General features: G+C 35.4%; 5 protein-coding genes across 8 annotated transcripts; 4 read left to right on the top strand and 1 right to left on the bottom strand.

The window, feature by feature from the left end:
• Positions 1-4,564: 4,564 nt before the first annotated feature.
• Positions 4,565-6,496, top strand: LOC107879882 (40S ribosomal protein S25-2). 2 transcript variants are annotated; one of them, XM_047394896.1, is made up of 2 exons: positions 4,565-5,383; positions 5,901-6,496. In XM_047394896.1, exon 2 carries the CDS (start codon positions 6,000-6,002, stop codon positions 6,324-6,326), a length of 327 nt encoding a protein of 108 aa, XP_047250852.1. In that variant the 5' UTR covers positions 4,565-5,383; positions 5,901-5,999; the 3' UTR covers positions 6,327-6,496. The 2 variants fall into 2 exon arrangements, with proteins under 2 accessions (XP_047250852.1, XP_016582299.1); XM_016726813.2 differs by having other exon boundaries at positions 4,569-5,391.
• Positions 6,497-6,647: 151 nt separating this feature from the next.
• Positions 6,648-9,929, top strand: LOC107839990. The gene is made up of 3 exons (XM_047394894.1): positions 6,648-9,143; positions 9,241-9,405; positions 9,540-9,929. The coding sequence occupies exons 2-3, from the start codon at positions 9,244-9,246 to the stop codon at positions 9,849-9,851; spliced, it is 474 nt and encodes a 157-aa protein (XP_047250850.1). The 5' UTR covers positions 6,648-9,143; positions 9,241-9,243; the 3' UTR covers positions 9,852-9,929.
• Positions 7,956-9,147, top strand: LOC124885170 (F-box/FBD/LRR-repeat protein At1g13570-like). Its single transcript, XM_047395621.1, has 3 exons — positions 7,956-8,059; positions 8,309-8,540; positions 8,587-9,147. Exons 1-3 carry the CDS (start codon positions 7,956-7,958, stop codon positions 9,145-9,147), a joined length of 897 nt encoding a protein of 298 aa, XP_047251577.1.
• Positions 9,930-10,038: 109 nt separating the features above from the next.
• Positions 10,039-12,986, bottom strand: LOC107839991 (COP9 signalosome complex subunit 8-like). 3 transcript variants are annotated; one of them, XR_001665160.2, is made up of 3 exons: positions 12,525-12,986; positions 11,330-11,440; positions 10,039-10,426 (listed from the first exon to the last, which is right to left on the bottom strand). XR_001665160.2 is itself a non-coding variant. In XM_047394895.1 (3 exons), exons 1-3 carry the CDS (start codon positions 12,243-12,245, stop codon positions 10,329-10,331), a joined length of 294 nt encoding a protein of 97 aa, XP_047250851.1. In that variant the 5' UTR covers positions 12,246-12,746; the 3' UTR covers positions 10,039-10,328. The 3 variants fall into 3 exon arrangements, 1 of the variants encoding a protein (XP_047250851.1); XR_007043692.1 differs by lacking the exon at positions 12,525-12,986 and adding an exon at positions 12,319-12,507; XM_047394895.1 differs by having other exon boundaries at positions 12,161-12,746.
• An 11,977-nt stretch (positions 12,987-24,963) lies between these two features.
• LOC107839989 (pentatricopeptide repeat-containing protein At1g77405) lies at positions 24,964-26,041 on the top strand (the record flags this gene model as incomplete). Its single annotated transcript, XM_047394893.1, is given in 1 exon segment — positions 24,964-26,041. A coding segment is annotated over 1 exon segment (873 nt), but the record flags the coding sequence as incomplete, so codon positions are not given.

Here is a 26,041-nt window from a genome sequence, read left to right as displayed (position 1 = left end):
CTAAAAAACACGTGATAATATATTTAAATCTTTTTTAATTAAATTATTTTCTTCCACCAGCCCCAAAATATGTTATTATTTGTTTTAATTTAATTGATGACCCATCGATTTACATGGTCTATGATCGACTGATATGTCCAGTCGAGGAAGGATTGAGTATACGATTGATGATAAACTATATATTACTTTATACTCTTTCAGAAATTATTTAAGCTAAGTTACAATTCTGTAAATTGAATAAGGCATACATATTTGATTTGATTTTTTGTTTGCACAGAAGAATAACCGCCGCATAAAAAAAACAAGGAATCACAACAAAGATGGTAAACATAATGTTCAAACAAACTGAAATATTCTTATATTAAACTTGTTCATTGCATTACATAATAAAATTTATAGGAAAAGGGGGAAAATAGAAGAAGCTTTCTTCTAACAAAATCCTACTAAAAAAGCTTCTTCAGCAATGAACAAACCAAAAAAACTTAAAAATATAAACTAAAATAATAAAGTAAACTAAAGTATGGGGATGGGGGGGTGATGTAGTCATTGCCGTTCATTCCAAGATGCTCCAGAATTGCTCGGAGGAAACGATCAATTCGTCGGAGCTCACGCTCCAAGTATCGTCGATCTTCTCCCAGGCCGTAGAAAAGACGATCAAAGTCATTTCAAAGCAGCAGCGGATCATAGGTACGAGGGGGAACTCATCTAATTGGGCGAAGGAGAATTCTGTGACCAGGCGTTATTTTTTATTTGGGTGAATAAGAAGAAGAAGAAGAAGAAGAAGAGGGTTTCTGGTGTTTTGGGTTTAGGGACAAGTGAAGGGTTGCCTAGAAATATGCACCATACTTATAGACCTATAGATGGCGTACTTTCATCTATCCAGCCAATGGTCAGCGACCTGTGTGAGAAGAGAAAATGCTTGGTTTGCGTATACCAGCTATTTTTCTTGTGAACAGACATTTTTGTAGCTTTTCATTAAATGAAAATAGAAAATAATGATTCATTGCATCGATTGGAGAGATTATGAAGAAAAATGACCAAGATCAGATAGCGTGTTTGATAAGCAATAATAACCAATACATAATATTTTGTAAACCTTGTAAAATATACACCATAGAATTTACGTAGTCTATTGTAGACAACGATTTAAGCTGATTACAACTGAACGTTAAAATCTATAAAAATTCACATTTAGCCACCAAAATAGTAGCTTTACAACTGAAGCTAAAAAAAGCCTATCTATGATTTGAAGGTCATTCTACACGTGGTTCTTTTGTGCCCGAATTTCTTTCATATTGAACACCTATTCCTCCTTTTGGACTTGTGTGTCTCATCGATGCCCTTAGTGCGTTTGAATTTCTTCCTTCCGAGTTTGGCACAGTCCATTTGGCCTTCGGAGGGAGAACGTTAATTGCTTCCGAGTATGCGAGGAGGTAACTTTTAGCTTTATAAATTGGTGAAGAGTAGTCATAGATGGAATTGCCATAACCTTCGTCATCGCCATACTTTGCTCGCAAAGCTACCATCGCATATTCGCACGATATTTTTATCAAGTCAAATTTTTGACAAGAACAACTCCTCTCCAAGAGATTGAACTTGGCAGTAATGTCGTTGCCGAACACTGTGTACTGATCGAGAACCCTATTTGGATTATTCACATACAAGGAATCGCTCGCAGTCTTATTATCGCTTAGGATCTTTTCCGCATAAGGCGCAAATATGTTCTCTTTACCATCGACAAAGGCATGCCGCTCCCTAAACTTTTCACCAAATTTTCTAGTAATTGAATTGAATATGAACGACACGGGGTACTCCCGTTCTTCCATCAAATTTGAGTTGAGCGACTCGGTGATGTTTGTGGTCATCACTTCATACCTATTGTCTGGAAAGTATGCTCTACTCTATTTTTCAAAGCAAGCACATTTTCAAGGATATGTGCTGCCTCAGGGCAATTACTCTTTAATTCGGCAAAATTATTGCTAAACTCATCAAAGGAATAAGCCTTTTCCACGGAGTAGAAGAGATAAAGATGTTCTTCACAATGTTGATTTACGCAAAGATTTTTAGTAAGGTGTCTCATACAAAGTCTATGATATGCACGACTAATGTTCTTGTCGGAGATGACACATAGATCTAGTTCATCTTTTACGATAGACTTCATCTTCGGGAAGAAGAAGGTCTAAGAAGCATCGTTCTCTTTATCGACGACACAAAAGACAATCAGAAAAATATGATTTTTGGTTTCCTGTGCAACGGGACTCAGCAGAACGCCCCCGTACTTTCCATATAAATGTGTGCCATCGATGGCAATTACCTTTCTCATGTGGTCATATCCCCGTATGCAAGCTCTTAATGCTAAGAAGTAGTAAACGAATGATCCATCCATTCGGTTTACCATGATAGAGTAACTTCACCACGTGGGAAAAAGCCGGTAAGCAAACATATTCGTGCTCCGGTGTCTCGCGAATGATGTTCTTCACTATTATACTTCCTTTCTAAAACATCCAATAGCTTGTGTTGCAACGCAACTCCTTAAACACAATCCTTTGAATTTCTCTTATGCTTGGACCTTTACAATCCCGAAAATGATTTACGCATACTGAAGCAATCAATTTGGATGAGACTTTCTTGTGCCTATGGGTGGTGTGTTCAACACCACACATGTGCAACCCGACATACTTGTATATGCAAAATCTGTTCGAGGTGTCATACTTTTATGCCTGCAACAATCAGTCACAACCACGAGATAAGCATTTTGCCTTAATCAATTTCGTACATCTCTTCTCCATATAATAATCAAAAGGTTGCCTCGCCGCTGCTGCGTCTAGTAGCATTTTCAGCTCTTTCTTATCGGTGAATATTTGACCACAACAGTAATTGGTTCTATCGGTGAAGGAGTATCCTGGTTGTGATCCCATTTCACGGTCTTCTTCATCATCTTGTGAGTCCGATGAAAAGTCTTCCATATGCATAGAATCATCTTCCATATTAATTGAATGATCGCCATCGTTCTCGTAATCATTCAAATCGTCGTTGATCAAATCATTGTCGACTGTCAAGCGTCGCGGTGGGGGTGCTGATGAATTCAGCGGTCCTTAATTCAAAGGACCTCTCAACCATATTTATCCTCAAAATAGGTCTAAAGCCATCTGCATAAGCATCCATTATGTACATCAGTACACGTACATCACTATTTATGATCGTAGGATTCACCTTTTCCCTCAAATGCATTAGATAACTAATCACCATGTCGCTCGACGCGCAATCTAGATCCCCGCTCTACATTACGCTTGCAATGAATTCATCGTACGAACTGTTACGGCAAACAGGAATGGGAATTGTCACCTTGGTAAATGATTTCTATTTCCAACATTTGGGAGTCTCCACCCATTCTCCCATGAAATCACCAGAAACCAGAATAAATTATGCAATAGACATCCTAGAATTAAGCTTTGGTCAATGGTAGATTATGCTTAGGGTCTATGTCGGGATGTATGCACGGTCAATGACTGATGATGAAGGGTTGATGGCTGCACAGATATCCATACAAAAACTTAAAATTCCAAATATTGCTTCTAATCAATGATTGTTGGGTTTATGGAACAGAGAAATTAATTTGGAGTCGCTGAGCTGCTGTAATGCACTTTCTAAAGATATTTTGAGTAATGTTAGTGATTTAAAGCTTTTTAACAATGGTGGAAAGTGTGTTTGAGAAGATAAGAAACAAATGGGGTAACAAAGGATGCAATGGACAAGTTTATTATGTTTGTGGATTGATTTACAGTTGATCGCCGGAAAATAACGCCGGAAAAGTGGATGGAATTAGAGCCTTTTGGAGGGAAATATAACCACCTTCAATTTTTAGCTTTTAGAAAATTTTTTTAATATTTTTGGAAAACCTAGATATTTTTGTATATATAATGGTGGATGATGGAGTGGATTGAAGTGTATTATTAGAAACTTGTGGGTGAATTTATTAAGTTTAAAGTATTGGGTTAAAGTGAACTATTATAAAAGTGGAGGCTGAAATTGTTAAGTTGGAAAAGTTGGTGGTGAGGTGGAATTATGTGGGTATATGGCCAATTTTTAAAACTTTTAGGTATTTGGCAAAATAGTTTTGAAAAAGAGGCTTTTTGGCATATTTGCCCTAAATAGTCTCTCTTTACTTTCACGTTTTTATAGCTAATCTTCTTTTATTAACTTTAAACCATTATTTGATATTCTGTAGATTTTACCATGATTTGTATGAAGTATACCTTTTTTTTATCAGCATGATTGCTTTAAAATTAGAAAAGGGGACCAGTAGTCCCAAATGTTAATCAGGTTCGATTACATAACAAAAATCAGCCCTCATGTCGGGGAATAACTACTTTTATTTACAGATCTTGCAAAAAAAGTTTCCGACATGTCTGTCCACAAAGATTTTTGTGCACACATTGGTGGAACTTCAAAAAGACTGCTTAAAGATTGAACTTCCATCTGAGAGCCCAGCTTCGCCAAAGCATCCGCTACACCATTTTGTTCCCTATAATAATGAAGCACCTTGGGTCTTCCTAGTCTTCTTAGTCTTAACCTGCAATCATCAATGATAGAATCATACAATAAATTACCATTGGCCAGCCATGTAATAACTTCAGTCGAATCAATATAAATTTTAATTGGAACAAAATTATTTTCCTCAACCAGACGCAAGCCTTCATAAAGGGCAATTAGTTCCATTTGGTTATTCGTAGCCCAAGGGTAAGCTAGCCCAGGATCCAGTTACCATTGGAGTTACGGATCACCCCCAATGCCTCCCTTTCTAAGATTTCCTTTACAAGCTCCATCATTATTGAGCATAAAGGAACCTTGTATGGGGTTGATCCATTTTAAATGGATATCCACCTTACCTTGAACTTGTTTATTAGGAGAGACGAGAGTAATATATTTCAAGGTTTCATTGTAAATCTGTATCCAATTAGGAGTAATAGCCCGATTATTGAAGAATTTGTGGTTTCTATTCTTCCATATAGCCCACAGGCCGAAAGGAAGGATGTTATACCAATTTATCATTCTATCAAAGCTTTTGTGACTCAACAAAAACCAAGTGGAGTGCCAATTTTGGGGTTAGAAACTGGCTATGTTCAGCCCACCAATCTAGGAGCCTGCCTCAAAAAGATGTTTCCAAAACTCCTTAACTATGGGGCATTCAAAGAAGATATGACCCAGATCTTCAGATCGGGAGTTACAACCCTTACAAGCAGAGTTAGAGACCATCCCTATTCTACTGAGATAGAGGGAAGAAGGGAGCCTGTTATGCTGTAATGTCTTGATTTCAGAAGGGTAATTGGAATTCCAAATCCACTTAAAGGGATGTCCAGTATGAGACTCAGAGGCACTGCTGGTAATAGGGTTAGTATATGGAGTATACTTTGATCTTACCTAACTACCTTAATATTCACTACTTCCCTTAAGTATTTCTAAAAATTCCATTGAAAGGAGTGTTATATTAATGGTGCCTCCATTCTCCAATACATTTATCTTTATCTCGTATGTGGAGCCACTAGAGATGATGAAGGGTGGTTGGATGCAAATTTTTTACCAAAAAATTAGTGACACACAGAAATTAAATGGCAGTAACAGCTATAAATGTATATTTAATTTTATGCTCTTAATTTAATTGACAAAAAAATATACACATATTTCACTAAATTTCTGACTATACCACCACCATCCCATTGTCAGCTTATTATATACTGCTGGATTAGCATTTTAACATTAATATTTCTTAATATTAAGTTGCTTCATTTTGTTTATGTGTGGGCAGAAGGCATTTACTTTAGCATCAAATGCCTTTTTGTTTTTAAGTTACATTTAATGCAGTAACTTATGTTTAATTCTTGCATTGCTGCAATTTTCAGCCTTCATAACTCCCATTTCATTTATGGTTTATAAGCCATTAAATACAATAGTGATGATAGAATGTGGACCCTCTCTTCCATTAGCAACTTCCGGCAGCAATGGCACCTAAGAAGGATAAGGCTCCTCCACCGTCTTCCAAGCCTGCCAAGTCCAGCGGCGGCAAGCAGAAGAAGAAGAAGTGGAGCAAAGGAAAGCAAAAGGAGAAGGTGAACAACATGGTTTTGTTTGATAAGGCTACCTATGACAAGCTTATCACCGAAGCGCCCAAGTACAAGCTCATCACCCCTTCTGTCCTCTCTGACAGTATGAGGATAAGTGGATCCCTTTCCGGGAAGGCAGTCAGGGAATTGACGGCTAAAGGGTTGATCAGGATGGTGTCTGCTCATGCTAGCCAGCAGATTTACACCCGGGCTACCAACACTTGAGCGTTAAGATTTAGAATTTGTTGTTTAGACATAATTTTGTGCTATCAGTTGATGATTTGTTACTCCTTGAATTCTCATGCTTCTTAATAGTATGTGATTACCTTATACTGAAAAACAAAATGATAGAATGTGGATATAAGTTCATATAACTTTTCATTTTTATTCTTTCAGTATTCTGTTCTTTACGTGTTTTAATTTTTATAATTTTTATAGCCTAAAGGTTATTGATCTTTTTGCTTTACTATCATCAGTCATTCTTATTCAATATAAGGGTGAATATCTCACCTATAAATAGTATGATCTTGCATTATTTTTCCAAGTATAAGTATAAGATAATATAGAGTTCACAAAAGTTAGAAAAAAGAGTTTATTAATTGAAGGGTGGTGTTCTTTTTGTGAATCTTTGAATTCAATTTTTATGCAGAGTTGTTTAGTTATTTTCCGTGAGAAGGCTATTGTATCCTAGAGGGGACAAGTCACTGCTGAATTGGTGAAATAATTTGTTGAAATGGACTTGAATCTCCTTAAAAAGAGCGAGATATTAATGCCTCAACTGAAAAAGAATCTTTACTTGTAATTTTTTAGTTGTAATATTATTATATTTTTCACCAATATATATTATATATAATAATATTTTTTATTACTATCGAATGCGAGAAAATACGTAAAGTGAAAAAAAATCCACTTATTTCCTTGGAATTTATCCAATTTACTGAATGTGCTGTCACATTTAGAGTGATGTTGGATTAGACTATTTACGCGTGTACTAATAATCAAAACTTCGTCCCAAATAATTAAGAATACAATTGAATATAATTATAATTAGACATCAGAAAACTTTAGGAGCAACTTCACAACTTCATCCTCAGGTAATTCATGCTGTAATTGAATTAGATACTTCCTTCGTTTTAATTTGTTCGTTTTATTTTCTTTTTAATTCGTTTTAAAAAAGAATGCATCTTTCTTATTTGGGCAACTCTTTAATTCTTATTTTACACGTGACCTGTGTGTAAAGACCACAAGAAAAGATATTATTTTGGTTCATTTTACTTACTGTTATCTTGATGACTTGATGTATGCAGTGGAATAAATTTTTATGGAAAAAATGCAATAGTTAGGCATCAAGTGGTATCTAGTGATGTAGAATGTTACACGAGTACACTATTTTTCTGTATAGGAAGACTCTTTTCTCAGCAGAAACTGGATGGAATTACTTACTGTGATTTGTTTGGGTAGTTTGTTAAATAAATCAAGATTGGTGACTAGATGATCATATAAGTTGGTCGCCTGTTTGACTTAACATGTTATGCAATTGATGTTTGTAAAGCCATAGGTTCTATAATTATGGTGAAATGAACTTGGAATGCTAGGTATGCCAAGGCCAAGATTGTTCAATGCTAGTTGTGATTTAGTAGAGTTTAGAGTTTAGACATGTAGCAATTGTGGCATCTATTTAATGCACATTGTGTGAATAAAGCCTACTTAATTAGGCTATGCTAGTTTGAAGTCTCATCCATTCGAACATTGGACATTTTTCTCCTTATCAGCAAAAAAAGGTAATGTGATCATCCTTCTTTCTGTTTAATTCGTTTTTCAGTTTTAATACTATGGAATTCTCATGAAGTATTTATGGGAATCTTGCTGCACATAATGCATGTCATGAATGTTAAATGGATTTGTGACTTCAACTGCAGTGCACCCCTCCTTTTATTCTTACAGCCGTATTTAACAATGTAAGTAGCTCTGGAGTAACTGGTAAAGTTGCTGCCACGTGACCAGGAGGTCACGTGTTCAAACCTTGGAAACAGCCTCTGGCAGAAATGCAAGGTAAGGCTGCGTACGATACACCCTTGAGGTGGGACCCTTCCCCGGACACCGCGCATAGCGGTAGCTTTAGTGCACCGGGCTGCCCTTTTTTAAGTAGCTCTGTCTAGATAGTTTGGAGATTCCTTACCTTTCGTACTCTTGTTTATTTTCTGCAGATTTTACTGCCATATGGTGACTCCTAATGGGGAAAAGCAACGTTTACTTCTTGATGTACTTAGCAACCTTCCTGAAAATGTAATCGATAACATACTTTTGTGTTTGCCTTTACGAGATGCTGTGAGGACAAGTATCTTATCGAAAAAATGGAGATATAATTGGTGCAGACTTCCACAGCTGAAGCTTGATCAAACACTCTGGGAAACAACGAATGACTTAATATCCCCCACTGTTAGATTTACTGACGTTGTCTTTCACCTTTTGACTCTTCATGCAGGACCAATTCCTAAGTTCATTCTCTCTATCGTTGATCCTTGATCCTGTCGACTTCCCTAAGATTGACAACTTGATATATTTCCTCTCAAGAAGTGGCATTCAACATCTTGTTCTTCAACTTCCAACGGGTAACCTATACAAACTGCCTTCTTCGTTTTTCATATGTTTGCAGTTGAGGCATTTGACTCTCCAGAGATGTTTAGTACGTCCTCCACCGGTTTTTAAGGGATTTGATAGATTAATTAGCCTAGAACTGCGTCAAGTCACAATTTCTACTGAAGCTCTTGGAAGTTTTATCTCCGGTTGTCCGTTGCTTGAGCATTTAGTGCTGGAACACTCAGATAATCCAAACCACATGGAAATTAATGCTCTCAAGTTGAGGTCATTTGTGTTTATAGGCAATATACATTTTATAAATCTAAAATATGTCCCTCTTCTTGCAAAAGTTTCACATGAGTCTATAGAATCCTCTGTAAAGGCAGGAAATTATGATCTTGCGGCATTTTTCAAGTCTATTCCTGCTCTCGAGAATCTTCACTGGGATTACAGTAACTTCCGGTAACTCTTGCTTCTTGACTTTATTTTAGTGCATTTATGTACCATTTTTCGGGCGTTAAATCTTCCTCTATCTTTTTGACACTTTCTTCCTACAAAGTTCATGTTTTCAGGACCAGGTGAAGTACCAGAAAAGCTTCCTTCTGCTCTTAACTGCCTTAAACGTCTTTACCTATCCGAGGTCTGCGTGGCGGAACATGTCGAGGTTGCATGGGCTCTTTGCTTGATAAGAAGCTCCCCATATTTAGAGGAACTTGAAATTAAGGTTCATTATGTTTGTTCTTCTCTTTCTCTTTCTTCTTTCATATGTGTTCTGCATATGTAATGACTTCTTATTGTCGTCGTACTCATTAGATCTTCAGTTTTAAGTTCAGACTGACGAAATTTCATTAATATTAGGGGCCTGGTGATCTTTCTGGTGAATTACTTGCTTTTGTACCTTGGGGCGTTGAGGATGAAATTCCTGCAAGCTTCTCAGATGTGACATATAATTACCTCAGGGTAGTTAAGATTAAAGGTGTAGCAGGAGCAAAAGTTGAAATGCAACTTATCAAGGTTTTATTGGCCAAGTCTCCGGTGTTAAGGAGAATGGTGATCGACCCCGATATAGGAGGTGATGAATCTCTCAAAGTACTTGCGCAGATAACAAAATTTCAGCGGGCATCACTGAAAGCAGAAGTTGTATATAATGTGAATGCCTATCCTGATTAGGAACCTGCTTGATTATATCAAACCATGATCTTCGATCGGCCAAGATGTTTTGAAAACTTCAGTGTCAATAAATAGAAACGAATGTTGATGCCGTATTGTAAGGCTGTTTTTTGACTTTTGCCATTAGATGGTGAGAAAACTCTCAGTTTGGGAAGGTAGTGCTTCTGGATGGATGTTATGGCTAGTGTATACATAACATACTTGTTCAAGGCAAAAACTTCAAAAACTAAAAGAAGATTGTTCAACATTGTTTGATATCTACTAATGCCCCTATACAAAGAAAACTTTTCAAAGAACTGTACTCTTCTTGATTTCATGGTAGTAATATAGTTATCAAGAGAGATAATAGTAATAATAATCGAAGCATGCGTAGATCTGTTGCTATAAGACTTTGCCACCTAATTTCTCCAACCATTTAGAGCAAGGAAAACACCTAATCTGGGAACCAACAAACTGATTTAGTGCTCCAGATGTAAGTTACTGGGGTCTAACTTCTGTTCTTTTTACAACTGCCTGTTTCTTCACAGTAAGCATTTGAGAAGCCGAATCCAACACCCAACCCTGTTGCAGCACATCTGAAAAGGGTTTACAAAGTCATTGTTATCGATCAGTGAAAGTTCATGGAACACAATATGATTCAGATGCATGATAAATGAATAAGCATTTGAAAGATCTCGCTGTATGTGCTGCTTAACATTTGACGTGCACCTATATATAGTTAACCTCTTCAAACAAATCGATGTGGTTTTAGAATATCTTATATACCCTTTTTAACTTGTTTCAACAACTCTATAATCATCTTCAATCCACCAAAGTTATTGTACGTTTTCAATGTTAAGCTAAGTGTAAGTAGGAAGTACCATTAATTCACTTCATTGCAGAAAAATCAAACACTCTTACTTTGGACAGAATTAGCTTCTTTTTTTTTCAAATTACAGTTTAGCCAAGTGTATGATTTCAAAACTGATCAATTCACCTGTTCACCCTACAAGAACGTTCAAAATGATCACTGATGAAAGTGCCAACTGCAAGATTTGACGGCATCATTCGGATGGATTAAGGTTAATGGAAAGCTGACCTTGGAAAAATTAGGACATTTTTTTTTTTTGATAGGTGGAAAAATTAAAACAATTACTAAGCCTAATTGCAGAATTGATGGGCAACCCAGATATATCTGTTAGTCCTAGAAGAGGTTGAGAAACTCTAACCCCCCACCCCACCCTCTCCCCTCGGGTGTGGTGAAATTGATAAAGGACGAACTACCAAACCATCAAAGAGCAGAGAGCTATGTTTGAGATCTTAGAGCATGATTTTTAAAGGTATATATTTAAGATACTAGACAATGAAGAGAATGGGATGATTCTCCTTGCAGACACAAATAAGAATCCTTTTGAGAGACATTAGTTCATTTAGTACTCTTATGTACCCAACAAAAACTCTAAAACTACAAGCAGGAACTCTGTAGGATAAAATCTTACAGTTTGTAGCATCATTTTCATTCATTCGCCGGAAGTGAGCGGAGTCTTGTGTGCTAATGGTTGAATAAGCAGCAAGCAGGAGCTCAAACATTCCTTTTTTTTTGTATAATTCTGCAGAAGGATGATGTAAAAATGATATGAAAATCAAGTATACAACAAAATCAGTACACACATATACCTTTGCACCTATATAGCAAAACCACAAAGAAATCAGAAGAAAACAATGAGGTACAAGAACTTGAAGTTTAAGTTTACAAACTATGGTTCCTTTCACAGAGAACTCACCCACCCAAATAATATTGCACGATCACTTTCTCTGTCTTATAAATACAGCATCAAATAATTTGGCACAAGAAAATAAATTATTGTGTTAAAGCATAGTCTCATGTCACAAAGATAACATACAGAAAGATAATTTTTCCTCAATAGCTATTAAGCCAAGTACATGATAAATTCGAGGTATCCAAGAATTACCAATTATTATTAAAATAAGCCAAAACATAGACCAGCTCACTATCAGTAAATGTTATATGAAGAGTATACACAGCCCTCGTTTTAGTAAATCCAATGCCTTGTTACAGTTGCACGTAGGGACAACAAAGGGCCTATTAAGCTCGACCAACTCATATAAAGAGTAATTGACAAAAGAACTCGCAGCAAAATTCAGGAACAAAAAAGAGGGGAGACATAATTGGAGCGTTGTCCACCATTATCCAGATCAATAAGTACATAAATACAGATTCAAGCATAGAGCAGATACTTCCCAACCGACAATCACGACACCAATGTAGGAACAAAGTTGACTGTTGTGATTGAGAAACAAAGCATCACCTTTATGATCTCCCTTCCAGCGGATCACACCACTAAACCCATCCCAAATATTGCTTATAGTAACTGTTTTGTACCAAACAGCCATTGGCCCATTACTAACAAAAAGAATTACTCCAAGACATAGAGAACAGTTCTCCCTGCCCACTTAAGTTGATTACCTGAGAGTGGCCACTAGACTTCATGATAAGTTCAGTGAACACCATTCTAGTCTCAAGCCATTATAAAACTCTATATTATCCTGCAGCCCAACTGTGATTTGTGCAGATTCATAGATTCTTCTAATTCATAACAATTTCAATATATTGTCAATCCTAACATTTACTTGATCCATATTCAATTTTAATCCAGAAGAGGGATTACAAACCTCGGGCAGAGTGGCACTTCGTTTATAAGTCCCGATTCTTAGTTGTAGCAGCAAATCCTTCTAGGCTTTTGACAGGCTCAAGAAAAAGAATGTTGATCCCTTGACAAATGACAACTAAAGTATAGATCTACTTGTGTCAAGACCCGAACTAGGGACTGGCAGACATCCCGAACCATGAAGGCACGGACGTCCTAATCTAACTGATCTGGTAATCATGCACGACATTCATATCATAAAATAAAATGCGAAAATATAATCTGATACGGAAACATGGTCATTAACTCTGAGTTTCAAGACATAAGAATGAAAGCTGCAATTCAAAGCATTTGACTCAGTCTGCGAAATCTCTACTACATCTCAAAATTATTCTGAAAACTGGGACAAGGTCCCCCAGTACACCAAAACAACAGAATAACATAATCTGAAATAACAGGCCTTCTGGAACAAAGAAGGCTCACCATTGCACGGATCACTTCTCTCTGGAATACTCTATTGATTAGCCGGACCCCTAGACTGAGCCTCCGAACCTGGGAGGTAGGGGGTCAATATAATTGTACCGGTACGCAGAGCAAATCCAAAATAATAATTTATATTCAACATATATGAGAGCAATTTAAAACAGTTCATAAACATATCATATAGTAAGAAATCTCATGGGCATTTTCGAAAGACTCTGTAAAATCATTTAAACTCTGTGACACTCTTTGTTTTTCTTCTGCGCTAGGTGGTATGCCCTACAACTCTGAAATTTCACGAGCTATATGAAATCCGTCATTGACTCGGCGAGGAAGCCTCCAACTTAAGTGTGCCGCAAAGGTTGGAGTCTCTGACTCTGCTATGCCACACGGCCGTCGCCAGCGTAAAATAATATACCCGGATAGGCAAATCATGATTTTAGGCTAAGAGTTACTTGAAATCTATCCCTCTTTGGGTAACCACCTAACCCTCTTTAAGCCCATTTTTAACTCTTTAAAACATGCATTCTCTGAAAACATATTCTGAAAACATACTCTATTATGACATTCATACTTATGGTATCGTCATACCATTGACTTGCAAGTCACATCTCTGAGCCATTATTAGCATATTACAATCTCTGTTTTCAAAACATAAATTAGGGACCACCATATCAATAAATTATTTCAAAAAACTCTTTCTCTAAAACTCATGTAAACACATGTATGAAACTCTCTTTGTCAAACTTTCAATGATGCAAGGTGGTCATGTTAAATCTCTTAATCTCATGCAAATCTTTCTCTTTTAACAAAATCTATTTACATCAAGAAACTCCCTCTCTTAAATATCTAAATCATGCTCAAAATACTATGGTATTTGAGTAAACAAATTTCAAGCCATAAATCATGCATTTCAAATCCTTCACATTAAGATCATAAACTTAAAGTCATCACAAGAAAGGAATTTCATAAGTTGTGCTCTCAAACAATCTTAAATCTAAATTTTCATACATATACATATACATGTAAATCAATTTAAGGGGGAAAAGCCTAAAGACCAAATCAACAATACAATTAAACATTCATAATGCATAATAAAACCATGTATTTCAAAAACCCCTTTCTAAATTCATACTTGATAATCTTTAAATCATGTTCTAGTATTTACAAGCCCATGTAGTTTTTAGGATAAACTCCACATACCTTAAATTAGAAGATTTTGAATGATCTCTCGTGTTAAGGATGCTATACGTACCATTGATGGGTGCTTCTTGTAGCCCTCGCAATGGGGATTCCGATTCTTGAAGAATTAAAGAAAAGCTACGGTTAAAGACATGGTCAACCTTAATCTTATATTATAACCCCATACAATCTTATCTACTTATACGGCTTTCTCACATCACACTTACTTAACCAAGCATACATTTAGACTACCTTCAAATTTCACAAACAACCATGAGTCTATAATTATAACTTACTGGCTCATCTAGCCATTTTCATACTTCAAGCAGACAACAATTTACCTTAACTAATAACTCTTTCTCTACCTTCTACTAAATTAACACATAAGGACGTATCAATTCATTACCAACTCAATCTCATGCAAGAAGATTCGTCTATACATATATTCAATAAATCGACCTTACCACTTTTTTTTGCCATTATGACTCTAAACCCCCAGTTCCAACCAACGCAAGAACAACAAGATGAACAATAAGTTGCTAGTGAATCGAAAGAGCCCCACACGGCTTCACTAGACTTTGAGTTTCAATAATACAACGATAAAAAGGTTACAAGAGATAGAAACTTGACACACAATAATCAATGATCTAAGAATACATATCTTACTCTGTATGCATAAAAATCTGAGTCAAACACTCCCCCCACAGACTACCATACAATCTACACATGCTACTAGCCACCACATTAGTCTATCACTATAAAGAGGTAAATCATCCTCAAACATCGATTATTCAAATAAAATATTTATTTACACGAAAGCCACCCTCACTCTAACCTCTAATTTTGTGACTTCACATCACCATCTTCTTGGTCCAACATCACCACCACTAGGTCATGACACCGACACTTAACTTATACTACTACTCGGGTGAAAATACAGTTCTAACATTCTGCTACACATCATTCCCCCTTAAGCGAGACATCTGCAACATAAATTCTAAAAAGGACTGAATACACTTAATACCGCAGGCTGAAAAGCATGATTTCATCAGAATCAAAGTTCACACTAGAATCAATACGCTCTGAGGCACTAACGGACTCTTCACAAGTCCTTGTATAATTTCAAAATCTTATATGGCTCAATCAGAAAGGGCTATACCATTTAAATTTTAAACTTCTGCACTTGATTCACCTCAACAATGAGACATATTTGAGCACATCAAAGTAAGGAAAGAATTGGGATAACTTTACTTTCATATGGGCAACACCATAGCACAAATTAGAGTATGAAAGAGGAACATTCTGACTCCATAGCATGAACTAGAACATTAAGAAAGGGAAACATTCCTAAATGCCTAGTAGCCTCCTACTTATAAGTATGGCGCGCTACACACCCACAAATAAGACTCTACCCGATGCAATTTTGCAGACATTCTGGGACCATGAATCGTGCTTTGATATTAAGTTTGTCAAAACCCGAACTAGGGCCAGGCCGTGACGGACATCCCAAACCATGAAGGCCCGAACATCCGACTCTATCTGATCGGGTAATCATGCACAACATTTATATTATAAAAAAATGTAGAAATATAATTTGATAAGGAAATATGGTCATTAACTCTAAGTTTCAAGACATGAGAATCAAAGATGCAATTTAAAATATCTGAGTAAGATCTGACTTAGTCTGCGAAATCTCTACTACATCTCAAAACTGTTCTGAAAACTGGGACAAGGCCCCCCAGTAGACCAAAACAACAGAATAACATAATCTGAAATAACAGGCCTTCTGGAACAAAGAACGCTCACCACTGCATGGGTCACTTCTCTCTAGAATACTCTATTGATTAGCTGGACCCCTAGACTGAGCCTCTAAACCTAGAAGGTAGGGGGTCAATACAATTGTACTGCTACACAAAGCAAATCCAAAATAATAATCTATATTCAACATATATGAGAGTAATTTAAAACAGTTCATAAACATATCATATAGTAAGAAATCTCATGGGCATTTTCAAAAGACTCTGTAAAATCATTTAAACTCTGTGACACTCTTTGTTTTTCTTCTGCGCTAGGTGGTATATCCTACAACTCTGAAATTCCATGGGCTATATGGAATCCGTCATTAACTCGGCGGGGAAGCCTCCAACCCAAGTGTGCCGCAAGGGTTGGAGTCTCTAACTCTGCTATGCCACACGGTCGTCGCCAGCGTAAAAATAATATATCCAGATCGGCAAATTATGGTTTTAGGCTAAGAGTTACTTGAACTCTAGCCCTCTTCGGGTAACCACCTAACCCTCTTTAAGTCCAATTTTAACTCTTTAATATATGCATTCTCTGAAAACATATTCTGAAAACATACTCTATTATGGCATATATACTTATGGTATCGTCGTACCATTGACTTGCAAGTCACATCTCTGAGCCATTTTTAGCATATTACAATCTCTGTTTTCAAAACATAAATTCGGTACCACCATATCAATAAATCATTTCAAAGAACTCTTTCTCTAAAACTCATGTAAACACATGTATGCAACTCTCTTTGTCAAACTTTCAATGATGCAAGGTGGTCATGTCAAATCTCTTAATCTCATAGAAATCTTTCTCTTTTAACAAAATATATTTACATCAAGAAACTCCCTCTCTTAAATCTCTAACTCATGCTCAAAATACTATGGTATTTAAGTAAACAAATTTCAAGCTATAAATCATGCATTTTGATAACGCTTAACCTAACTTCAATTTAGTGCAAGGCGATCGTCGTCAATATATTTATCCAACTTTGGAGTCGGGGTCGAATCCACAGGAAATAATGTGAGTGGCGATTAAATTAGTTTGAAACTAAAGCTACAAGTTAAATTCAAACAAATGATACGAAAAGATGAAATGAGGTTTTTTTATGATCATCAAATAATTGTTGGTCACTTTAGTTTCAGTGTTTGTAATCAAGAGTTTATGGAAAACCAGAATTATGTTCACTAGGGTTTTCGGTACATGACAGATGCTAAAAGTGGTTCAAGATTCTCACGGTGGGTAGGATAACAAGCTATTTTTATTGATGTTATGCTTAAATGTCTCTTGACCTACTTAAGCATTTAATTCCCTAATCCTCTCGGACTTAGGGAATTTCTATTTACTGCCCGCATTTCACCTCAGGTTAACCAACCTTGTTACAACGCTGATTATTAAATGAAGTATTTTCTAGTCCCTGTTGATAATTCACTTCCTACTATATTTGATTTCTTTCTCAAGCAAATCAAAACAGGTGTGTTTTCTGTTTGCAACCAACAGACGTTAATTAAAACTTCAGAATTATCAAGAAATCCTACCACCTTTTGAAACTTGAATACTTAGTACCTCATCAAGACCTAACTCTAGATCCCATAACTCAGGTTAATGGAGTTTAGCCACTCATGATGTAACGAACGAAACACATAATTGAATTCATGATTTGAAAGATAAACTTACAGCGATGAATTCTAACTAGTGAATTGTAGATTAGATCACAAAGAAAAAATATCAAAATACTGATAATAATCTCTCAAAAATAATTGTGTTGTTAAAGTCAAAAAGTAAAGAGACAAAATATCAAAATATGTTGTCCAAAACTCAAGGTGTCGACCTTGTGCGGAATAATAATAATAATATCTAGAAAACCCTAAAACAAAGCTTTAAATAGCAAGAGCTAATTATGGAAACAAAATCAAGATCACAGCTATTTCTCGGAGTAGACGACGACGACGACTAGTTGTGATGGTTTATCAGGATCCTGACGACTTATCAGGAATGTCGTCAGGTCCTCTTCACATTTGTACAAGTTCTGTCTTAGTCTGACGGTGACTGCTGACGGCTTATCAGGGTTGTGATGACTTATCAGCAATGTCGTCACACTTCTACTCCAATTCTCATGTTCTGCCTAAGCCTAATGATGAACTTGATAGCTTATCACACTCCTAACGGCGTATCACAAAATGTTGTCACATATCTCAGCTGACTCTCAACTTCTGTATAGCCTGACGACAACTCTGATAGCTTATTACATGGCTGACGACTTATCAGAAATGTCGTCAGCCACATTATTTTTCAGGTTCAACTCTTTTTTCCAGATTCAACTCTTTCTATTCCCATTTGCCTTAGGTTCCCTTGCATCATCATTCTCTCTGCAATATCAAAGTAGAACAATAAAAAACGACCAAAAGTTGCTCAAGACTTCACAATTATTTCTCGTTAAAAGCCTCAAATATGTAAGCTTCAGCTCACACATCACATTTCAAATCCTTCACATTAAGATCATAAACTTAAAGTCATCACAAGAGAGGGATTTCATAAGTTATGCTCTCAAACAATCTTAAATCTAAATTTTCATACATATATATGTAAATCAATTTAAGGAGGAAAGGCCTAAAGACCAAATCAACAATACAATTAAACATTCATAATGCATAATAAAATCATGTATTTCAAAAACCCCTTTCTAAATTCATGCTTGATAATCTTTAAATCATGTTCTAGTATTTACAAGCCCATGTAGTTTTTAGGATAAACCCTACGTACCTTAAATTAGAAGCTTTTGAATGAACTCTCGCGTTAGGGATGCTATACGTACGATTGATGGGTGCTTCTTGTAGCCCTCGCAATGGGGATTCTGACTCTTGAAGAATTAAGGAAAAGCTACGGCTAAATCTTGAGATATGTTGATTTTTGGGTGAAACCCTAAGGAGTGTTCTTGGTGAATTTGAGAGAAAATAATGTTATTTTGGTGTTTGAGGGATTTAATCCCGTGTTATTGCTGAATAGGGCTTGGAAAATACCACTTTTGCCCTTAATGAGACGGAATAAAATATAACTGGGAGCCCAATTTTATGGGCCACCGCAATGCACCACTATCACGGTGGCTTACTGGAAATTGACGAATAGGATTTTTAGGGTCACCGCGACGCGGAGCCATAGCGTTGTCCCACTGTTTGGGACCTAGAACTTCAGCGCGATGTGCCACAATCGCGCTAGGCTACTGGAATTTGACAATTGTTAAATAGACCCCCTCCGCGACATGCCAAGCACTAAAATAACGGTGTTTTACGACTAGGGCTTAAATTAGCCATAACATCTTGCCCGGGTATTGGATTTGAGCGAATCTTATATCGACAGAAAGCTCATTCAATTTCCACACTACATAATTGATAAACATGGAAAATTTGCATAGGATTTATGGATTTTGGATCATCTAAGCATAGAAATTACGATTTTCGTTCAAGCCCAAAATGCGGGGTGTTACAACTTGATAGAGCTTTCGACAAAATACATTCCCGTTCCTCACTTAAATTTCCCCTTTTTCTTTCCCAGAACGAGAGATGAGACTCCTCTTTCACTTTAACTTAGAGATGCTACGACTTATTTGTTCAGAGATTCAACCTTTTACCTCCTCTAGGGGTGATTCATCTTCATCCTTTCATAACTCAAAAATTCTAGGGATTTAACAACCACCACCACAACAACAGTGTAATCCCACAAGTGGGATCTAAAAAGGATCGAGTGTACGCAGACCTTACCCTTACCTCGTCGAGGTAGAGAAGATGACCCTCCAAATGCAATCTAGCCATATTTTTGTTGCCATCACTACCAGTAAATGCTACTAGTATGTGATAGAAGGAGCATTTGTCCTATATTGTAACGATGTTCATCTCAAACGTGCTTCTTATCATATATCTCAAAATTATGATGGGATCTATCTTAGAATTTTCATTATTTGATTTCTTACCCTTTAATAATATTAGAATTTAGACCAACAAATATATTTATTCCATATTACCTTTAACATTTTTATCATCAATTTGTTGAATATGTTCTCAAAGTTATCACGGACACGTATCCCCAGTTCTTGCACAGGCACATATCGATTCTATTTTCATCTTATAGTTTCTCTGTCCTTACATTCTCTTTCTTTTTTATGTATCCCATGTTCTCAGCTTCATACAAACTATAAAATCTTAAAGGAAGTAGAAGAAGAACAATATCAGGTATACAAATATTTTATTCCATTAAAATGGGTAGAAACGGTGCGTTAAAAGAGATGGTGAAACTGACCCTCTAGCTAAAGCCAATCCTCTATCACTTTTTAATTATCATCTTGATTTCAAAGAATGGTTGATGCAGTAGATCTTAAAATTGATATCTATGTTCAACATATAATATATAGTGTAAAAAAATTGATATTTATAAACCTCTCGCTTGATTTCGTTATGACATCATTAATTCTTTCAATGATAAATGTGAAATATTGATTATTCTCTATTTGTCTTGTAAGCATACCTATGACAATCATCTACTAAAAATTCAAAACCTACAATCATCAACAGATTCTCAGAGAAATTGCCTCCTTCTGTCAATTGCATTAGAGGTTGCAATTCACTTCTTTCTAGGTTGTCATCTAAAGCTCGGACCAAATGTTTTGTTCAAGATGTTAGTTCTGTAGTCTAGAACTATGACCAAAGGTTTTGTTCAAGGTGCCAGTTCTGGTTAATAGCTAAATGTTTTGGTCAATAAAATTCTTATGACTAAGTAATCAGATGTTTATCCCATTAGTTCATGAGTTTTTGGTGTATCACATTCATGGATCCATTGGTACCTTAATTTGCATCTGCATATGTGACAGAGTTTTAACTATTATCTTACATTGAAATTATTCATATAAGAATCACTTTAAGTTCACTTGTTAAATTATAGGTTTTCATTATATTTACATTTTCATAAAAAAAAGACTGGCACAAGATGTGACAAAATTCAATAAATATTACTTTATATAGCATTTTTTATATCTTCACTACAACAAATCAGGGGCGGAACTACCCTTTGTCGAGGGGGTCCGAACCCCCTTCGGCGAAAAATTATGTTATATATGCATGGTTAAAATTATTTTTTAATACATATTTGATGTTGAACCCCCTTCCGTTAGTTCGTATTTTCACTTATGAACCCTATTACAACAAATACTATTGGTAGATGTGAAAGACTACCTATTATCCTAGATATGAAGGACAGGCTATGTAATGTAAGCATCACTATTAATCTAGCCATAACACAGATACAACAACTTCTTCTTTTTTTGCCTATTGGGAATTTTGTCAATAAGAGTTAATTGCAGATGAATTTATTGGTAACTTTTATTGCTTACCCAATGATTAATGATTTAATAGTCATGTTTTCTAAGGAAAATAAAATTTTCCTTATCTGCAACAATGTCAACGTGATTTAGGGCTTAAAAATAGGAGTTGTGTGTTATGTATCAGATAAAAAACTTGTTTAGAGATTTAGAAGGGATTTTTGTAATTAGTTTAGATTATTATAAAACAATAAAGAATAGAGAAGAAGAGTAGAGATAATAGAGAGAGTAATTCTTATTTCTTCTCTTGGGAGATGAGAGATTATATGATTAAGAATACAATTAACAAAACTCTTTTATTTATAGGGGAAAATACTCCTGGTTTCTGACAAAAAGTCAGATACTTCAAATCCTGATAGATATCAATTAGATCTTATTAGATCTTGATAGACATTCACTATAATGTAAATACATTTATAACACTCCCCCTTGAATGTCTAGATAAATCATGTGCCTCGTTAAAACCTTACTAGAAAAAACCCAGTAGGAAACAAAATCTAGTGAAGGAAAAAGAGTACACATCTCTAACAATATGCATATCGGCTGCCTCATTAAAAACCTTACAAGGAAAACCCAGTGGGACAAACCTTATAAGGAAAAAAGAGTACAACGTGTATTAACTCCCCCTAATGAGAACATCCTTGAACCTTTGCATCCTGATCTTGTACACTATCTTCTTAAAAGTTGTAATTGGAGAAGACTTGGTGAATAAATCAGCCACATTTTCACTTGAACGAATCTGTTGCATGTTGATATCACCATTCTTTTGTAGCTCATGTATGTAGAAAAGCTTCGATGAAGTGTGCTTCGTTATATCTCCTTTTATGAATCCTCCTTTAAGATGTGCTATGTATGATGCATTATCTCCGTATAAAATTGTGGGTAGATTATCATATTTCACATCACATTTTTCCCGAATGAGATGTATCATGGACCTCAACCATACACATTCTCGACTTGCTTCATGAATAACTATTATCTCAGCATGATTTGATGAAGTGGCTACGATAATAGCTATTTGAGATAATAGCTATTTGAGATAATAACTATTCATAGCCTATTTGAGACCGAGCTTTATGTAAGTCAGATAAGTACCCAAAATCAGCATGACCAATAAGATCGGGACTGCAAACTTGCTAACAAATTAACTAAAAAAAAGGCTATATCAGGCCTTGTAGAATTTGCAAAATACATTAGCGCATCAATTACACTAAGATATGGTACTTCATAACCAAGGAGTTTCTCATTCTTTTCTTGAGGTCGGAATGGATCCTTTTTCAATTTTTGCATGTTTCTCATTTAAGCAAATACTCTATTGCTTTTGAAAACTCTTCAAGAGTTTCAATGATACTCAAATCATCAAATTATATCTTATGAGGATAATAAAAAGTTTACCAGAAACTTTATATGCTTCAGGCATTTTGAATCCTTTAGGGATTTTCATATGGATCTCATAGCTGTTTATAATCTCCCCCTTATGTTAGGAAAACTAACATACATCCTCCATCTTCTTTGAAGAATCCATCTTTGTGCATCATGGTATATTTATTAATCGTATACTGCATATCAAAACTATTAGATAGAATAGTTGGTTCCTGACCTTGAACCAATTGAGAGGGAAGAAATAATCATAATATATTGGACTAATGCATACAAGTGTTATTGTATGCAACATATCATATTTCATACCAATACATGACACTTTGCTCTCATTAGTAATGGTTCAACTATTTATGGAAGGCATTCAATGCTAAAGCATCATCATCAAGATGGATTATCTTGATTACACAATCTGAAATTATGCTCAATTTATATCGAACAAGTAACTTTATGAATGTCAAACGTAGGTTGACCATAAATGTATATGTGATCATCTTATTGATGCATCTTTTCAACATATCACATGATAGGTGAACAGGACCTTATTTACCTTTTATTCTTTTCAGATTTTGAGGGATCCAATCCCAAAATTAGTTGGCCCAGCCAACTTATCACGAGAACAAGCAACATTAAAGTTCATGAAGAATTTTCTAATTCTTCAATATATGTTCAATAATCAGTATGCACATCTTCGGGATATCGCAATCGTTCATGTCAACTTATGAACTTTTAATCTAGTAAACTCCAAGTTTACCATGATATGTGTTTTTGCTTTAGTAAATTTTAGATTTACTATTATATGAATAAATTTTAGATTTACTATTTAAGAAGTAGATTTCAAATTAAATCTCAGCTATTTTGCCTCTTTCGGAGGTGAGTTGTCATACCATCACAATTAAGTACATGTTTATATTAATAAGCTTCACTAAATACTATCACATTCACCCCCAGAGAATGGATCTGTGCTTATAATAATCAAAATTCCCATTCCTCAAGAATGGAATATAATCGTAAGTCTATCAAATTAGGATAGCTTATATATCTTATAAGCTCTTTCAGCATATTGCTACTTCACGAGCAAATTGAGGCATACATATGATGTAGAGAATTTTTCTCTAGCATATCATATAATCATAATAAGCATGTGAGAAATATTATCACTTTTGATGATTATTATCATAATGTCTCTTCATTTGTCTTCTTTCAACAATGAAAGAAGTTGTCAACTTTCATATTTATGTTACCATATTCACTTCGAATAGAGCATATTAATGAGATATGTTTCATGACCTTTTATTAAACACCCATTATTTTGCCTTAGCCATCATAATATCATCAATATGGTGTATTGAGATTCAAATTCAACATCTTATCCATATAAAGGCGTCTTAGGCATGAATCGATGGGACTTAAACCCAACATATTATCATCCTTTTTAATAATATTATTCTTGAGGAATAAATTTAAAATATAAATGATTTCAAACTAATTATTTTTCCTCAAATTCAATAATAATTATATTAGTAATAGCAAAAGAAAGATAACATAAAGAATTAATAACCTTGAAATCCTTCATATTTATAATCTCACCTTATTTGGCAGTGTCTCGTGCTGATAACGTATTATAAAACAATAAAGAATAGATAAGAAATAATCCCATCTTATTTGGCAGAGTCTCGTGCTGATAACGTATTATAAAAACAATAAAGAATAGATAAGAAGTGTAAAGAGAATAGAGAGAGTAATTCTTATTTCTTCTCAAGAGAGATGAGAAACTATATGATTGAGAATACAATTAACAGAACTCCTTTATTTATAGGAAAGAATATTCCTAGTTTCTGACTAAAAGTCAGATACTTCAAAGATATTAACTAGATCTTATTAGATCACATTCACTATAATGTAAATACACTTATAAGAGAGATGAAATTTTAAGTAATATAGGATACTTAAAGTTGTTTTATGTAATTTATCCTAAAAAAAAATACTCCCCTGTCCACTTTTACTTGTCTGCTTTGAATTTTTCATGCCTTAAGAAACATTTATTGATATGAATATTTTACCGCACAATATCTATATTGATTGATGTTTAATTTTAGATCTTGAGACATAATTTGGAATAAGTAACTAATGCAGATGGTAGAACATAAAAAGAATTATGTTTTTTTTTATATGCTAAAAATAACAAATAAAATTAAAAAAATATTTTTAGTATGTTAGATAACTAAAAAATGAATTGATGGAGTATATTTTCATCGGTGAGACATAAATTACACACCGGCAATGATAGTATGAAACTTGAACTCGATATAAAGTAGATTACTTTCACTCTGTAATATTCAAAATCTATGTTTCTTTCCCACATACATTCAGAAGTCTGTTAAACTCTTTCTGAATGAATTCGTATTCAATTATATCCAATTTTAACAATTCTAAGCTCTTAAGCGGTTTTCTTACAGCTCCATTTCATGTTCTCATCACGATCACTTTCTTCTCCTTTCACCCAGAACCTCCTTATAGATCAAGTAATGGCTGCTATTATTCGTAATCGACCGTTTGAGACAAATGTTGTAGTCTCCATTCCCCAACCCGTTTGGACTGTAGAAGCAGTTTCTCAAGTCTTAAGATCAATCCCCAGATTCCTCTTCCAATCCCCAAGATCCATGGGCCGTCAAAAGGGGTTCCGCCACCGTACCCCATTAAAGCAAAGAAATATAAAAGAGGAATTCCATAAGGCTCGAAGGGGAGTACTCGTTCTTGGCCCAGCTGCTCATAGAGATCCCCGAAATGTACAGCTGGGATTGGAGAAAGCATTGGAGTTTTTCCATTGGGTTGAGAACCACTGTGGGTTCACTCACAGTGAGCTCACTTGCAGGGAAATGTCTCTTGTTCTGGCCAAAGGATCTAGTAAACCGAAGCTGCTTTGGGAATTTCTCAAAAGAATGTCGAGAAGAGGGCTTCTGACGACACCCACCATTACGTGTTTGATAAAAGTTCTAGGAGAAGAAGGATTGGTAAATGAAGCATTGGCTACGTTCTACAGAATGAAACAATTTCACTTACAGCCCGATGTATATGCCTACAACACTCTCATATTTGCACTTTGTAGAGTTGGGAATTTCAAAAAAGCCAAGTTCTTGATGGAGCAAATGGAGTTGCCTGGTTTTAGGTGCTCGCCGGATGTCTTTACGTACACAATCTTGATCAGCTCTTATTGTAGGTACAGTATGGAAACTGGATGCAGAAAAGCTATTAGAAGGAGAATTTGGGAGGCGAATCACTTGTTTCGCCTTATGCTATTTAAAGGATTTGTTCCTGATGTTGTAACTTACAATTGTTTG

This window comes from Capsicum annuum, chromosome 8 (genome assembly GCF_002878395.1).
Source record: "Capsicum annuum cultivar UCD-10X-F1 chromosome 8, UCD10Xv1.1, whole genome shotgun sequence".
Lineage (NCBI taxonomy): Eukaryota > Viridiplantae > Streptophyta > Magnoliopsida > Solanales > Solanaceae > Capsicum > Capsicum annuum.
The sequence above is the reverse complement of the archived record's forward strand: the minus strand, read 5'-3'. Positions and strand labels throughout refer to the sequence as shown.

What these genes read in the sequence shown, in the direction of transcription:
- LOC107839990 (XM_047394894.1), top strand. Translation starts at nt 9,244, where the DNA reads ATGTTTTCAGGACCAGGTGAAGTACCAGAAAAGCTTCCTTCTGCTCTT. An exon ending in TAGAGGAACTTGAAATTAAG is followed by an intron (nt 9,406 to 9,539) that starts GTTCATTATGTT and finishes CATTAATATTAG; the next exon opens with GGGCCTGGTGATCTTTCTGG.
- LOC124885170 (XM_047395621.1), top strand. Translation starts at nt 7,956, where the DNA reads ATGGGAATCTTGCTGCACATAATGCATGTCATGAATGTTAAATGGATT. An exon ending in TTACAGCCGTATTTAACAAT is followed by an intron (nt 8,060 to 8,308) that starts GTAAGTAGCTCT and finishes TATTTTCTGCAG; the next exon opens with ATTTTACTGCCATATGGTGA. An exon ending in ATGACTTAATATCCCCCACT is followed by an intron (nt 8,541 to 8,586) that starts GTTAGATTTACT and finishes CTCTTCATGCAG; the next exon opens with GACCAATTCCTAAGTTCATT.
- LOC107879882 (XM_047394896.1), top strand. Translation starts at nt 6,000, where the DNA reads ATGGCACCTAAGAAGGATAAGGCTCCTCCACCGTCTTCCAAGCCTGCC.
- LOC107839991 (XM_047394895.1), bottom strand. Translation starts at nt 12,245, where the DNA reads ATGGCTGTTTGGTACAAAACAGTTACTATAAGCAATATTTGGGATGGG. An exon ending in CTGGAAGGGAGATCATAAAG is followed by an intron (nt 11,441 to 12,160) that starts GTGATGCTTTGT and finishes ATCCTTCTGCAG; the next exon opens with AATTATACAAAAAAAAAGGA. An exon ending in TGAAAATGATGCTACAAACT is followed by an intron (nt 10,427 to 11,329) that starts GTAAGATTTTAT and finishes AACCCTTTTCAG; the next exon opens with ATGTGCTGCAACAGGGTTGG.